Below are 14,102 nucleotides of genomic sequence, written 5' to 3' on the forward strand. Positions count from 1 at the left end.
CAGCTAGTGTGTATGCAATGACAAAGGGAACCCAAAAACAGACACTCCACTCAAAAGTGTATACTAGAATGTACCCAATCCCTCCAACAATCCAACCTATGAAACAGAGTCTGAAGCCAATGGCTATTGATGTTGATTTTCCAATCCACACGTCAGAGAGCAATCCAACAAGAGGATAGAAGAGAAATGAGGAAGAGAAAAAGATGCTAGAAATACCACTGTACCAATCCAAGGAGTCTTTCTTGTTGGAGGGTTTACCTTTCTTCATAACACTGGATCCAAAATAATCAAGAAAAAATACATGAAAAAGAAACAAGTAGCCCCAAAAAAGAACCAAAAGGACAGGAAAGTAAGTGATCCTGAATGACCTTGTCCTTGATATTACCATAATATCAGTATCTGCAGAGGAGAAACAGGTCCAGCTATTGTAGGATAGAAGAGTTACCCAGTGATGAATTAATGTTATTCTTTTCCTGCATCGTATGTCATGCATCTGTGGAAAAACATGAACAGCATATGCTGTAGCAACATCCTGAAAGAAGCAAAATAATTGAAAGTGTCTGGAAAAGAAAAACAATCACACGATTGACACAAGACTATCATATATCACTGATCAGTAGCAATATTGCAAGTAACTGATTAATAAATATTAGAGTGCTATCGGTACTCTACATGTGACATTATGATGATAAAGTTCATTGTACATTAGATTATGATACATGGTGTCACTGCTGTGGTCCTTTCTTTTGAAATACAAAGATTAAATATAATCCAATGGCTTCCCACTCAGGAGCTGACATTGTACCCTATATATACAAAGGAAGGTATTTATGATCCATGATGTGATCAGGTTTTACTGTTCTCTTATCAAAGGCTTGCATTCTGTATAGGAGTGATGCATCGTCAGGGATATGTCTATGTTCGGAGAAAAAATCGTAGAAATTTTGATGTCGTACTTCAATCATATCCCATTCCTTAAGCATCCTGTGGAATGGAGGAAAAGAAGTTAGAGCCAAAACAAACAAAAAGCAACATACTCCACAAGAAGAGGATAGTGCAGGAGGAATTCAGGGACATTGACAACCCCAGCTAATTGAAAGTGATACTTGCAACCAAAGAGAGGAAGTGGGGCCTCTGTATCGTGAGGATCAAACTCCTTATCCAGTGAAACAGAATAGACATCATTACTAATAGACCAGGAACCTGACTCGTCTTGAGTACCACGGTCTCTTAGTCTTGAACTATTGAAATAACATTAAGTTATTACATGATGATTGACAATGCTAGTACTGAAGCATTTTCAGCATACACATGTCCTTGTGCTACCTTGTTTGTATGTAGAAAATTTAAGCCAATTCTGACTTAAATTTTTTAAAGTTATGACCATTTATAAAAATGGGCCAATTTTGGAAAATTTCCCTGTACTATAGCCTTGGGTTTTTCCAAAAAATGGCTCCAAAATCATTCCAAGTTTTTATTACATTTTAAAAAATACTCACATTAGTTCATTCGCATCAACAGTGGTCCCTATGAAATAGCCCCCTGGTCTTAGATTTTCACAAGCGTTCCTGAGCATCATCGTTGCTTTCTCAAAAGATTCAAAAGCATAATGGAGTGAGAACTGACAGCTGGTAACATGGAACCTCCTGGCTGGGTTAGTGTACTCATCTTGTAGACGTACCTAAAGATCATGTGACTGTCATGTGACATAGTCCAATTATATTGTGTATAAAATTAGATCAATTAGCATTAGTCTATAGCTAGTACCTGACAGCAATCAGCTACTATGAACTCTGCTTCAAACGCTGGTTTCTTTGTCCTCCTATCCATCAGTTTATTGCTATTGTAGCGTCCAATACAATTCTCAATTGAAGTCTCTGATATATCTGAATAATACATCAATGTAAAAATACTTCCTTTCTCTGTCCTTTTTATTACAAATATAAAATGTTACGATCCCTCATTTAAAAAATAATTGTTAAAATGGGTGGCCTTACCTGCTCCAACCAGGTAATGAATGTTTCCTTCTTTCCATTTGTTGAGGTCGCCTCCTTTCCCACAGCACAGGTCAAGGACAGTGGCAGACGGAGGTAAGTATGTTCTAATTAAGACGCTCTTTACCCAATTGTTGAAACCTCTCATGTATATGATGGGGCTCTAATTAGAAATAAAACAAAATGGTCGTCATCATTAATATGACCTTACTTCATCTCTTCTGTCGGCACCAGGGGCTGCCAATTGGTCGTAAAATCTCTGAACCTTTTCACTCTGTTCCAGACCCTACATGTAATACAAAAAATGAGGGGGTCTGAGGAATAATGCCGTACCTCTTCATCTTCATAATCTGATTGGTCAATATCCTTTTTCATCATCTTCTGAGCCTACACAGAAAATAGATTCAAAAATTAAATTCCTTTAACATACATACCTGAGGATTCATGTCTTCACTAGATGAATCAGACACTTCTCCATCTTCAATGTCACTGCTTGTCCTTTTCCTCTTGTGTCTCTTCTCAGTGGCCATGCCCACTTCCTCAGTAGCCACACCTTCTCCTTCAATGTCTCCTCCCACTTTATCATCCTCTGATCCTGTCTCCGTCTCCCAGTCTCCTGCTCTTGTTTGATAGTATAAAGTATCACTAGTGTACCCATCATTGTCACTCCTTTCTTCAGCCACACCCCCTTCACCCTCCCTCTCCTTTTCAATCCATTCATCATCTTTCATTTTATAGTGTCCATATTTGTCCTCATCATCTGACGTCACCTCTCCTTTCTCTTTCATGTATACCAGTGCGTCCTCAAAGGCTCCCTGGTACTCCATTATTTCTTCTGGCGAGGATCCTTCAGATGCAGCTGGACTCCTCCCGCCACTTTTTGGTGACTCTCTCTCTTTTGGTCTTTCAGTCCTTGGGTATTGTTCATTAGCTACTGCAACTGCTTTGTCTAGAGAATTAAAAATAAAATTAAACATCTTCAATGTATTAATAATACTAGCAAAATTACAAGATGCTGAAGACAGACAAAGCTGTATATCACATTACCAATGTTTTCCTCCATCTTGCTCCAAACTGACGATCTTTTTGTTGCATCCATGAAGTCAAGATATAAAAACCTTTTGAGTACTGGAGGACGAGAGCAGGTCCCAAAGGCCAGTACTAGTATATTAGTGATATCTTTATTGTTATACAACTGGAGGGCATAGTCATATTCCCTCTTACACCTGTTAATAATAATAATAATAATAATAATAATAATAATAATAATAATAATAATAATAATAATAAGTACATTATTATAACAACAGAGGGTGGAGTCCTTACCTGTCACTATGAAGGTAAGCCTTTGAGAGTCCAATGGCTACTACACAGCTGCTTCTCATGCTGTCCTTGATCTCATGGTCGTTGTATCTCGTTGAGTCCGGCATGAAGTGGTAACAAGCAAAAACCGAGCGACCAGAGTCCCTCAGGACGACTATGAGAGACTCCTTAACAATCTGAATGTCCGAGGTACTGTGAGAGATGAAGAGATGAATGGATTTGTGTCTGGGGAGATAGGTGTGGTCAAGAGTAGGAGCTGGTGACGGTAAGTGGTTGTGTATAGTGAGGCTGTCATCAGGTGGTGAGCTAGAGGAACTGGTAGAGTGTTTGTCTGTATATCCCTCCTCTGGAGTGTGTTTAAGAGGAGGCAAAGAGGGAGGAGGAGGAGGAGGGAGAGGAGGGAGGCTAAGTTCTGAAGGATCTATGCTGTCGAGATTGAAGGGCTGGACTTTACCAACAGGTTTGTTAGTCTTTAGAGTCTGAGGGACCTCCACTGGAGGCTGGAAAGGAGGAGGAAGAGGAGCGAGCGAGGGGAGAGCATTACTGGGGACATCACGTGGCTGGACCTCTCCAGGATCCGCCATTTTGAGTGAGAGGCGGGGTTAAGTATAAGATTACGGAAACATCCTAGAATAGTAAACGTAAACCACGTGGTGCCATAAAATGAATGAAGACTATGATGTTAATGTAACTTTGAATGGGAAACCTTCAGTGTTAGGAATAATTAGACTAACCAGAAATAATGTGAGTCACTGTACCCACCCTATACTTAGACTGAATTATATTGAAAGGTTGAAATACAGTCAGGAGGAGGAGGAGGAGGAGGAGGGAGGGATGGGCTTCAGTTGATTATTAGATTATCAAGAATCAAATCAATTCAAGTACATATAATGATAATAATAATATTATTATTAATAATAATGATTATTAATAGATACATCAACCTATATTCAGTGCTAATTACATCGATATTGAATACACCAGTGATAATGGTAAGGATAACTGAGGAGTGGTGATATTATGATTATGATAAACAACTCCTTCAGTGTTGGCAGTGTTTGCAAACTGTAGTTCCACTTGTTTATAATCAACAACAAAATGAGTATCAGGCAGGCCCGCTGAGAGAAGACATGGGGCCCAGGGGAAGATTAAAATTAGGGGCCCTTTGCAATAATTTTTAAAAAATTACAAATTAAACCACAAGAACTACCAATGCTCAAATATGACCAAAAATCAGTTGAGTGACTTAGGAACACTAGCAATTGAAAGCAAACTTGCAGAACAGCTAAATTTTGATAATATCATACATCATTTTGATGTGTTTAAAAGCCAGAAAGGCACATATTTAATTATGTATAATGATGACTTATTATACTTTAATTATAATGTACATTATTATGGGGCCCCCTGAAGTGAGGGGCCCAGGGGATTTATCCCCTTCTCCCCCCCCTCTCAGTGGGCCTGGTATCAGGATATATTATCTATATCAGATTATAAACGGATTTAACATTGTCTTTGTCAGCAGCTGTTTGTTTGACTATTATAGGCGAGAATGCAAAAGCTATTGTGGTATTCAATAGAGGAGGAGCCACTGAATTTGCAAAAGCATTCTTTAGAGCAACTGAAGGTACAAATACTAGTTTTATTAAAATTTTATATGGAAGTCATGCAAAATTTAGTTATTATAAAGTGTCATATCCTTTGAATTTGTGTAGGAGTGGTGACTGATGACACAGGCCATCAAACAGGTAATGTGACTTTAACGATTCACATTTTTATTGTAGAGACAGTTTCAGGAGCAGAGGAGAGAGACGTTATAACGAATGAGAAGAAGACAAATTAGTTATTTTAAATACATCAAATAACATTGTCAATAGTAATAATAATTATAAATGGAAATACTATTTATAAACAATTTCAATAATAATAATAACAACAAAAATAATACCCTGTTTAAACAGTTAAAGATGAAAGGGAATCATTGTTCAGCAGGAACATGTACTTTTTTTTGGTGCTATAGCAGTTGTCCCCACTTTGATAGACGAGCCATTATTATTTGATGCAGCTTCCATCCCTTGACTCTTTCTCTTTTCTAGCGCAACCTTCAAAACTGATTTGAACATGTCGTCAACCTTTGTGCCGTACTTAGCCGATATGAAGTGTCGGTTTTTGATGTTGTGTTCTTTGCAGAAACTGTCAACTGCGCTTGGTTCCACGTCATTATCTGCATCACTTTTATTGCCAATGAGGACCCACAGAAGATTATCAGGACACTCATTCTGTTCAGTGCATTCAGTAATCCAGGCAGGCAGAGTCTGCAGTGTGTACTGATCCTCAATGCTATACAAGAGGAGGACAATGTTTGCTCGCCTGTAGAAGCTGCTGGTTAAAGTACGGAACCTTTCGTTACCTCCTGTGTCACTTATCTTGACCTATAGAAAGAGAGAGAGAGAGAGGTGTTGTTTATTAAATGAATTATACAGAGACATAATGTGAATTCTCATCAGCCCTCCTTACTGTGACATCCTGCCCGCTTATGTTGAGGGTTTTGTATGCAATATCCACTCCAATGGTGAGTCTGACGTCATCATCTGCGGGTTTGCCAGTTTGTAGGTGAATGAAGAGAGTAGTCTTTCCTACGCCAGCATCCCCGAGGAGGATCATCTCAAAGTCATGAGCCTTGTTTTCCATGATAGCGATAGCCTTCCCCTCGACTAGTCTTTAGGAGCAACGCCTTCACGCCTCTCAAAATCATGAATATTCTAATTAGATAGTTTCTAGATACCATAGAAATTATGATAATAGATATGTGCTTATTATTAAAGAAAAAAAATTCAAAAACAACATTTAGACCTGCTTTCACTGAAGTTCTCTGATTGTAACTTAATAGATTCTCCAAAAGTGTTGTCAGAGTTACTAAAGGCAGCTAGTCTTTGAAATAAAGCATCAACCAGTTTGTTCACCCCCTGGCCCGTACATGCTGATATATAATACACACAGTCGCACTCCAGTAGCTGCCGTCTGCAGTCAATGATATCTTTAGATATAATGTCATCCTCCAAATCTATTTTATTGCATACAAGAATGCGGAGACACTTCTCGTGTGAGTGTCTGGTTGTTTCCTCCACATGAGAAGTAAGCCTTTCAAGAGAGAGGAGATCATTGTATGCAAACATGAAGATAACTGCTGTAGCATTGCGATAGAAATTCTGACTCACAGTTCCATAGTACTCCTGCCCAGCAGTATCATGAAGGACAATCTATCAATGAAAATGAATACATTTGCGAATGCATACTCTGCATACCCTTTACCAGTATATATACATTTAGCAATTTAGTACAGGCTATACACATAACTCACTGAAATATCTTCTCCATTTATTAGTCTAGTCATCTCATACATGTCTGCATGTAGATTAGTTGTAGACCACACACGAAACCTTCCTGTCTTTATCCTCATGAAGGTGCTAGTTTTACCTACTCCAGCTTGTCCTGTGAGACACACTTTATGGCAGTGAAAAGGACGGTTTGGGGTAGCACTAGTCATGGCTGATCACTGCCAGTAAAGAATGCCTTTGCAGCATAAGGAAGTAAAAGCTGAGGGAGTAACTCGTTGACACTGTTGAGAGTGTTACTAGACTGGGCTATACCAATTGAACAATCACATGAATCTTTCTATCATAACTGCTTCATAGTAACACCATGCAGTAATAATGTATGACAATATTTTGATAAATTAAATAGACTAGCACATCAATATTATTATTTATACGATTAAATTAATTTTTAACAAGCACATTTCTTATCTCCATGTCCTCCCTGGGTTTGGGTAACATGGAGCTGAATGCGAGATACTTCCGGTAAAGTATTCACTGCCTTCATGTTTAGATCAGTTGCAATTCCATCAAAAAGTTCATCAATCCCTTCACCCGTTTTTGCTGATATGTAGAACACTTTCTTGCAATCAAGTTCAATTTGTTTTTCAGTGACTCTGTCCGCTGTAATCTCAGACATGAGATCAACTTTATTGGCCACTAGATAGAACAGGCAGGTTGAAGACGTAACGTGTTTGCTGGTCTCCTTAATGGCGTCATCAAGACTCTCTAATGAATACTGGTCTTCAATACAAAACATGAACAGGATGCACTCTGCTCCTTTGAAATAGTTTGCTGTTAGTGTTCCACACTTCTCAACCCCGAGCGTATCATTCAGTGACATCTAATGCAATAAAATAGAGGACAATTTAATTCAAGATATAGATCTAAAGCTGGGTTTATTATTGCCACTTACACCAACTTTCCCCCCAGTGACGTTCCTCACTAACAGCTGTGTGTCCACTCCATTAGTAGATACAGTCTGAGCATCAGGGAACACTCCTGTTTTCATTCTCAGGAATAGACTGGTCTTTCCAACATTACTCACTCCAGTCAAGCAGACTTTGTGGTAGAACAGTCTGGGGCCGTCAAGAATAGAGCTTGAAGAATTATTTCTTCCAAGGAAAGACATTCTATTGGCCATGATGAGTTCTCTCCCACGTATGGAACAGCAGCTCAATCATGCATGCATGCATAGCTGCTGCAATGATGAGCCACTCCCCTCAGTGGGTCATGTAGACACAACCTCCTACCCCGCCCATGGTACAAGAGGGAGAGAACAGAAGGCAGAGCTTATAGACCCGTAGAAAGATCTGATAACAAAGATACTAGCTCCTAGAAATGTCACTTGGGACGGGTCGTGGTCCTACGTACAAGGTAGTACTGCTGGGAGAGCTAGGGGTAGGAAAAACGTCCCTGTTTAGACGGATCAAAGAAAACATCTTTGACGAGTTCTCCACCTCGACTCAAGGAATTGACAGCTGCACTAAAGTGTTCAAAGTTGACGGAGAGTCAATTACAGTAAGGAAGGAAGTGGTAACAGAAAATCTGTAATGTAAATAGATAGCTTCAGGTTTATTGTTAGCATAAAATATCCTTAAATAAATAATAATGTGATTGTTCCTCTATCTCCACATTCAGATGAGTATCTGGGATACAGCTGGTGTTGAACGGTTTAGAACTCTAACAAGAAACTATTACAGAAACGCACATGCAGCAGTTTTCATATACAGCGTAACTGACGTTTCCTCCCTCCATTTCCTCACACAGTGGGAGAAAGACACTCAGAACTTTGCCCCAAATGCAATAAGAATGCTCATTGGTAACAAGTCCGATCTAGAGGCAGAGGTCGATGACTATACAGCAGAGCAGTTTGCTAAGATGCACACGTTTGATCGTGATGCTGTGATCTCTTGTAAGACTGGGAAAGGAATCCATGAGGCGTTTGAGGGCCTGGCGAAACTATTGCATGAGCAAGGGGAGAAGGAGGAGGGAGGAGGTCAGAATGAAGGAGTGATAGCAGTGACAGCACTGGATAATACTAGGGGCGGAGGAAATGGAGGGAAAGGTTGCGCCTGTTAAAAATATAATTAAATAAATGAATACGTTATTGTCGTTCTAAATTAATTAATTGATTGTCGTATGTGAAATTTAATAGTTTGTGCTGTCAATTACTTTGTTTCAAATAATAATGATAATAATAATAATAATAATTAAGTATATAGTTTTATTAATGAATCTGCCCCTGCTGAGAAGACCCAGGGTTGGCTTGGATGGAAAGCACAGCTCAATGCACCTGCAAGTCACATGACACAAAATAAATATTATTACAAGGACATTTTGAGAGAAAATGAAATTAAACCAACTAACAAATATACAACAACAACAGCTGCTAACCTAAAGTATCAACTGAGGTGTGTCCTCGTAGAACCTTAACAGGAACTATCAGTGGGTTCTGCATTAGGTCACTAGCGGAACAAGACAAAAGGAGGAGCAAACGTGAGACCAGACAATAAGACTGAGTCCACCCAACACTCACTACTACTGGTTTTATACTATCAATTGTACTAGCTACTACAGCATCTACCAGTGGTTTCCCATAAGATTTTGGCATAGCTCAGCTTCTTGCCAGCGAATTTTTTAATTTGCTCCAAAAATTTGGTCAATAACCATGATCATAGGCTATAGTAAAGGGCATTTTGTCAAAAAATGGCTAGGAAAGAATTCTCAATTTTTATTACATTTCCTGGTGCATATACATGTTCTTATGTTGCGTAAAAAGTTTGAGCTGATTCCGACCAAGATTGGATTTTTTACGAATTTTTAAAGTTGCTCCAAAATCAGGTCAAAGTCCCTGTACTATAGTACAGGGATTTTGGCCAAATTTCACTAAAAATGAAAAAAAGAGAATTCCCCATTTTTATAATGTTTCCTGATACATATACATGTTCTAATGTTGTGTAGAAAGTTTGAGCTGATTCCGATCAAATTTGGATTTTTTACAAATTTTTAAAGTTGCTCCAAAATTGGGTCAAAGTCCCTGTACTATAGTACAGGGATTTTGGCCAAATTTCACCAAAAATGACTAGGAGAAAAATCTCCATTTTAATAATGTTTCCTGATACATATACATGTTCTAAGTTTGAGCTGATTCCGATCAAATTTGGATTTTTTACGAATTTTTAAAGTTGCTCCAAATGCCATGTACTGTATTGTAGTGCTTGTCAGCTCATGAAGCTCATGCTGTTTAGCTCACTTAGCATGCTTTGTGGGAAACCCTGGTCATTATTTGCTGCAGTTAGTTACAATACTCCCTCTCTCTCTCCCCCTTAAACCCACCAATGGTTTACCTGTACACCATACCATGACACACTATCACTGTGTTGTCGTCACTGCAAGAAGCAAACAACGGATAGGAACGATGGTATATGACCTGTCTAATGGCCTGACGATGGTGTCTATAAAATAAATAACTTGATTAGACACGAGGAGGTGCTACTGTTAATCCAATTAAAATGGATTGGTCAAGTTACTCAACTGCTACAAATTAATTTATTATAAAAAAGGTTTAAAAATTAAACAAAACCTGGTCAAGTTTACAGTTCAAAAAGAGCTAAAATGCAATTCTTACTACAAAAAGCGGCAGCTGGTATGATAATAATATTTAAAATAAAACAAAGGCAAAGATAAAAGTGGTGGCAACAAGTCCAACGGAATGAATTGAGGGGCCAGGACCAGCTGCTGAAGAGCTGCAGCAAACAATCGAATAATTGGACAGTATCCCATTAATTATGGCACCTGTATTGTTAGTAGTTTTAGCATTGTCTTACGAGAGAAGACATGCCACAATCTCCCTTAAGATATTCTCCTTAAGATGGTGAACCACTCTGACACAACTCAGAACAAGAAATGTTACGAGACAAGAGACAAATCAAAGCAAAGATGAAACATGTTCAGATGGTCAAAGATATCATCGAACCGCTGGAGGAGTTCTGACTAAGTTTAGACTAACTGCAGTCTCTTATATACCAACAATAATTATAATAATGATATTCATGAGGTGTGCAGTGTGATGATGGTAACACCGAGAGTTCAGTGACATGCAGTGACAGCAGTTACTTTCAACTCCCCCACAATTACTGCAGCTGGAAACAAAGATTAAATCATTGTACAGCTGGAAAGTGATAAAACTTAGATGAATCACCAAATCTTTCGCAATGGCAAGTTTTAACTGACAAAGGAACACAAATTTGCACCTTCCAAAATCCCGACCCACAATAATCAGGTATACCCACCTCACCTCAGTGTTTTATACGGACGAGTGGAGAGATCCATATCAATCCAACACAGTCTCTTATCATAACTTCCAATTATTATATTATCACCTATTAATTAATTAATTAAGTGGGTGTGGTCAGGAGCACACCTTTAGGATGTATGTCGATGCTGGATATCCACTTGACCCCGGGGGTCAGCTTCTTTACCAGTTCCTGTTTCACAAGATCGTACACTTTGACATAGGTTTGAGTCTGTAGGAATAGGAATGTAAGTATGAGAATGAAAACTTACTGCAACAAAGAAGAGCGGCTTTGATGGATGGAATAGAACCTTCTGGACAGAACCTTTGAGAGACTTAAACGGATTCTATTAATAGTAACAAAACATCATAAAAATCATCTATTATTAGTAACAGTGTCTATTATCAGTAACGGTTACCTGTGACTGTCTTTTAGATAACTGATGAATACAAGTAGTGTTAGACCCGCCTACATTATAATTAATTAATTAAATCAATTAATCATTAATAAAAGCTTAACCTCCTTCAGTAACAGATGCAAAGTAATCTCCTTTGTGATGCCAAGTGACTTGAGACACAGTCTAAACATGAATGGATACCCACACATTAATTCATTGATTGATTGATTGATTCATTGATTGATTGATTCATTGGTTGATTGATTGATTCATTGATTGATTGATTGATTGATTGATTCATTGATTCATTGATTGATTCATTGGTTGATTCATTGATTGATTCATTCATTCGTTATATTAAAGGGAGGACACTACCTTATAGTGCTTGAGTGATAGTCTGTATCCATTGCTATACTCCTCATCAGTGACAGTGTATGTCCTCCATTCAACTGGTTTAGGCTTTGTCTCTGTTCCTCCTCTCTCTCCCTCTTCCTCCTCTCCCTCCCCTGATGCCACTAGTGCTGCATCAGTGCTAATGACATCAAGTTTATCAGTGAGACCATGATTGATCAGTAATATGGAATCATCACTAAAAGACAGAGAATCAACCAGGAGGACTATCAACTGATTAACTTACAAGGCAACAGAGACAATACTCATCTTAACGTTAGTTATAAATTCAACTGATGAAGGTTTTCCAGGGAGTGGGACCACTTTAATACATTTACCAGTGTCAACCTCCCAAAGTCTTAGTGTGTTATCAGTAGATACTAAGAGAAGATTCTTTTAAGATGAGTCTAATATCAATTACCTGATGCCAGCCATTGTCCCTCATTTTCAACAGCAATACTCCTCACCATACCAGAATGACCTTCATAAACCTACAGGAAGAACATGAATAGAAAGAGAGGGAGCGAGAGGGAAGTTATCTTACAATTGCTTCTGTGGTAGGGAAAGGTTGAAGATCCTTTGGTTTTGGTAACTGTGGCAACAACTGCTCAGGCTCCACTTGAATCTAAGGAGATACCAGTAGTATAGACTACAGACCCCCAGACGATAACTCACTCTCATTCTCGTCTGACGAGGGCAGAGGTACAAATCAAGACAACGATCAAATCTCTCCTTGACAAAGTTCTCATATCTAGGAACTAGTCGCAAGGAAGGATACCTAATCATAATAATAATGATAATTAACAGTAATTCAATAATTTAATTTCATACTTTGTTGGTATAAAAGGACGTCGGTCTTTAACACTTGACCCCTCCCATTCCAGTCGCTATGGAAACAAGACTAAGCAACAGATCGTTGATCATCTTACTTCTTTATCTGATGGTAAATACTCTGGGGGCGGGTTGTAAGACTCGCCGTGACCTGGTAATCTTGCCTTAGGGGCCGGGATGAACTGATGGGGTCTTAACTTGTCATTCTACAAAAGAAATAAACATTATCCCTACACCCCCTCTCTCCCTACCTCAGTTTCTGATGACCAGAGCATGTATACTTGCGGTTTTTCAGGTTTCTTGATTGGTTTAATGATACCTAACTTGATACCACGAACTAGTTTGACTAGTTTCTTCCTCTCCCATAGAGAAGGAAGGAATGATCTCTTGGAAGGAGGGGCATTAGAGACAGGATGGACCATCTTCTCATGCGAATATAAATCAACATATGGCTAATGGAGGAGAGAGTGTGTACATCAATATGCATCAGAAAATGTAATAAAAATTTGAAGAGGTTTTGGAGTCATTTTTTGGAAAAAAAAGCATGAACTATAGTACAGGGAAATTTTAAAATACAGCATACTTCATAAGGATCAAATCCTGGCTGTGGATATTGTGATCTCTGAATGTTCTCAATGAGATCAATGTCCTCATCAGTCAGTACAGTCTCTTTACCAGTTGTACTGTCAGTAATTGTACGCCTAACAATAAATTAATTAATTAAATTAAATAAATAAATAATAGTTACCAATAATTGGGATCATCCATTCTTTTTAAGAATTCATCAAGCTACAATAACAATAAAAAACATAATAACTATTAATATTACCAACCTGGTCTCCTTGCTGTGGCTTGAGGATCCTTTTCCCATCAAGATCATACCCAATGTGAGGATAGTCCTCGTACCACTCCAACGGGATGTTCCCCACTGTGTTACGTAACTCCTAAAAAGGAATAAGGTAGTACAGTGTCCACGGTTAGAGTACCTCTTCATCTGAAGTGTCAGTATACTCTGCTTCATCCCATGGATCATAATCATCAACTTGTTCCTTCTCCTCTTCAAGGTTACTATGCTCACCCTCTTCAGCTGGTTCATTATCAACCTCTTCCTATTAATTAAACAATAATACGTACAAGTATCAGTAAGCCCTGCCCACAAACCGATGACTCCTCCCACTCCAATGACTCATTGTCGCTTTCTTCATCGTCAGCATCCAAAACTAATTCATCCTAAAATGGTTGCCATGGTAACATATGTACAATAAAGTATCCATAATTATATTAATGATTCACTTTTAGATCAAAGTGTGTCTCTAGGGCCTCCTCTGAGGGTTCTGGATCCTCTTTTAGCCTCTCAGGGACTGAGGGACCGTCTCTCTTTCTCTTGCTCATCTCACCACGTGGAGCCCGTCTATTATCCAACACTTTCCGTATACTTTCTCTACACGTGTTTGATAGACTTTCAGGATAATCTTGCATATGCAAGTGACGTCAA

At 38.7% G+C, this 14,102-nt stretch overlaps 6 protein-coding genes across 6 annotated transcripts; 2 read left to right on the forward strand and 4 right to left on the reverse strand.

Moving 5' to 3' along the window:
• Positions 1 to 559: 559 nt before the first annotated feature.
• LOC100638295 (mRNA cap guanine-N7 methyltransferase-like) lies at positions 560 to 3,933 on the reverse strand. The gene is made up of 11 exons (XM_003384732.3): positions 3,321 to 3,933; positions 3,042 to 3,220; positions 2,429 to 2,943; positions 2,328 to 2,381; positions 2,206 to 2,280; positions 1,998 to 2,157; positions 1,768 to 1,886; positions 1,500 to 1,681; positions 1,038 to 1,241; positions 858 to 984; positions 560 to 806 (listed from the first exon to the last, which is right to left on the reverse strand). The coding sequence occupies exons 1-11, from the start codon at positions 3,899 to 3,901 to the stop codon at positions 726 to 728; spliced, it is 2,277 nt and encodes a 758-aa protein (XP_003384780.1). The 5' UTR covers positions 3,902 to 3,933; the 3' UTR covers positions 560 to 725.
• Positions 3,934 to 3,943: 10 nt separating this feature from the next.
• Positions 3,944 to 5,182, forward strand: LOC109580596 (uncharacterized). The gene is made up of 6 exons (XM_019993939.1): positions 3,944 to 4,061; positions 4,109 to 4,198; positions 4,252 to 4,309; positions 4,864 to 4,944; positions 5,033 to 5,065; positions 5,108 to 5,182. Exons 1-6 carry the CDS (start codon positions 3,981 to 3,983, stop codon positions 5,158 to 5,160), a joined length of 396 nt encoding a protein of 131 aa, XP_019849498.1. The 5' UTR covers positions 3,944 to 3,980; the 3' UTR covers positions 5,161 to 5,182.
• LOC105311918 (ras-related protein Rab-1B-like) lies at positions 5,157 to 6,908 on the reverse strand. The gene is made up of 3 exons (XM_011404146.2): positions 6,679 to 6,908; positions 5,835 to 6,577; positions 5,157 to 5,749 (listed from the first exon to the last, which is right to left on the reverse strand). Exons 2-3 carry the CDS (start codon positions 6,006 to 6,008, stop codon positions 5,303 to 5,305), a joined length of 621 nt encoding a protein of 206 aa, XP_011402448.2. The 5' UTR covers positions 6,009 to 6,577; positions 6,679 to 6,908; the 3' UTR covers positions 5,157 to 5,302.
• Positions 6,909 to 6,987: 79 nt separating this feature from the next.
• Positions 6,988 to 7,939, reverse strand: LOC105311919 (ras-related protein Rab-19-like). The gene is made up of 2 exons (XM_011404147.2): positions 7,608 to 7,939; positions 6,988 to 7,535 (listed from the first exon to the last, which is right to left on the reverse strand). The coding sequence occupies exons 1-2, from the start codon at positions 7,833 to 7,835 to the stop codon at positions 7,104 to 7,106; spliced, it is 660 nt and encodes a 219-aa protein (XP_011402449.1). The 5' UTR covers positions 7,836 to 7,939; the 3' UTR covers positions 6,988 to 7,103.
• Positions 7,940 to 7,941: 2 nt separating this feature from the next.
• On the forward strand, positions 7,942 to 8,895 carry LOC100634013 (ras-related protein Rab-13-like). The gene is made up of 2 exons (XM_003384700.2): positions 7,942 to 8,212; positions 8,333 to 8,895. Exons 1-2 carry the CDS (start codon positions 8,033 to 8,035, stop codon positions 8,771 to 8,773), a joined length of 621 nt encoding a protein of 206 aa, XP_003384748.1. The 5' UTR covers positions 7,942 to 8,032; the 3' UTR covers positions 8,774 to 8,895.
• LOC100638548 (ribosome biogenesis protein bop1-like) lies at positions 8,837 to 14,037 on the reverse strand. Its single transcript, XM_011404148.2, has 22 exons — positions 13,901 to 14,037; positions 13,769 to 13,837; positions 13,594 to 13,716; positions 13,441 to 13,551; positions 13,356 to 13,396; positions 13,191 to 13,308; positions 12,859 to 13,059; positions 12,706 to 12,813; positions 12,608 to 12,663; positions 12,452 to 12,554; positions 12,321 to 12,401; positions 12,198 to 12,267; positions 12,024 to 12,156; positions 11,762 to 11,975; positions 11,509 to 11,569; positions 11,408 to 11,457; positions 11,261 to 11,335; positions 11,118 to 11,220; positions 10,992 to 11,076; positions 10,042 to 10,149; positions 9,089 to 9,159; positions 8,837 to 8,987 (listed from the first exon to the last, which is right to left on the reverse strand). Exons 1-22 carry the CDS (start codon positions 13,997 to 13,999, stop codon positions 8,905 to 8,907), a joined length of 2,163 nt encoding a protein of 720 aa, XP_011402450.1. The 5' UTR covers positions 14,000 to 14,037; the 3' UTR covers positions 8,837 to 8,904.
• Positions 14,038 to 14,102: the final 65 nt, after the last annotated feature.

Source organism: Amphimedon queenslandica, unplaced genomic scaffold (genome assembly GCF_000090795.2).
Source record: "Amphimedon queenslandica unplaced genomic scaffold, v1.1 AMPQUscaffold_13485, whole genome shotgun sequence".
NCBI classification, from domain to species: domain Eukaryota; kingdom Metazoa; phylum Porifera; class Demospongiae; order Haplosclerida; family Niphatidae; genus Amphimedon; species Amphimedon queenslandica.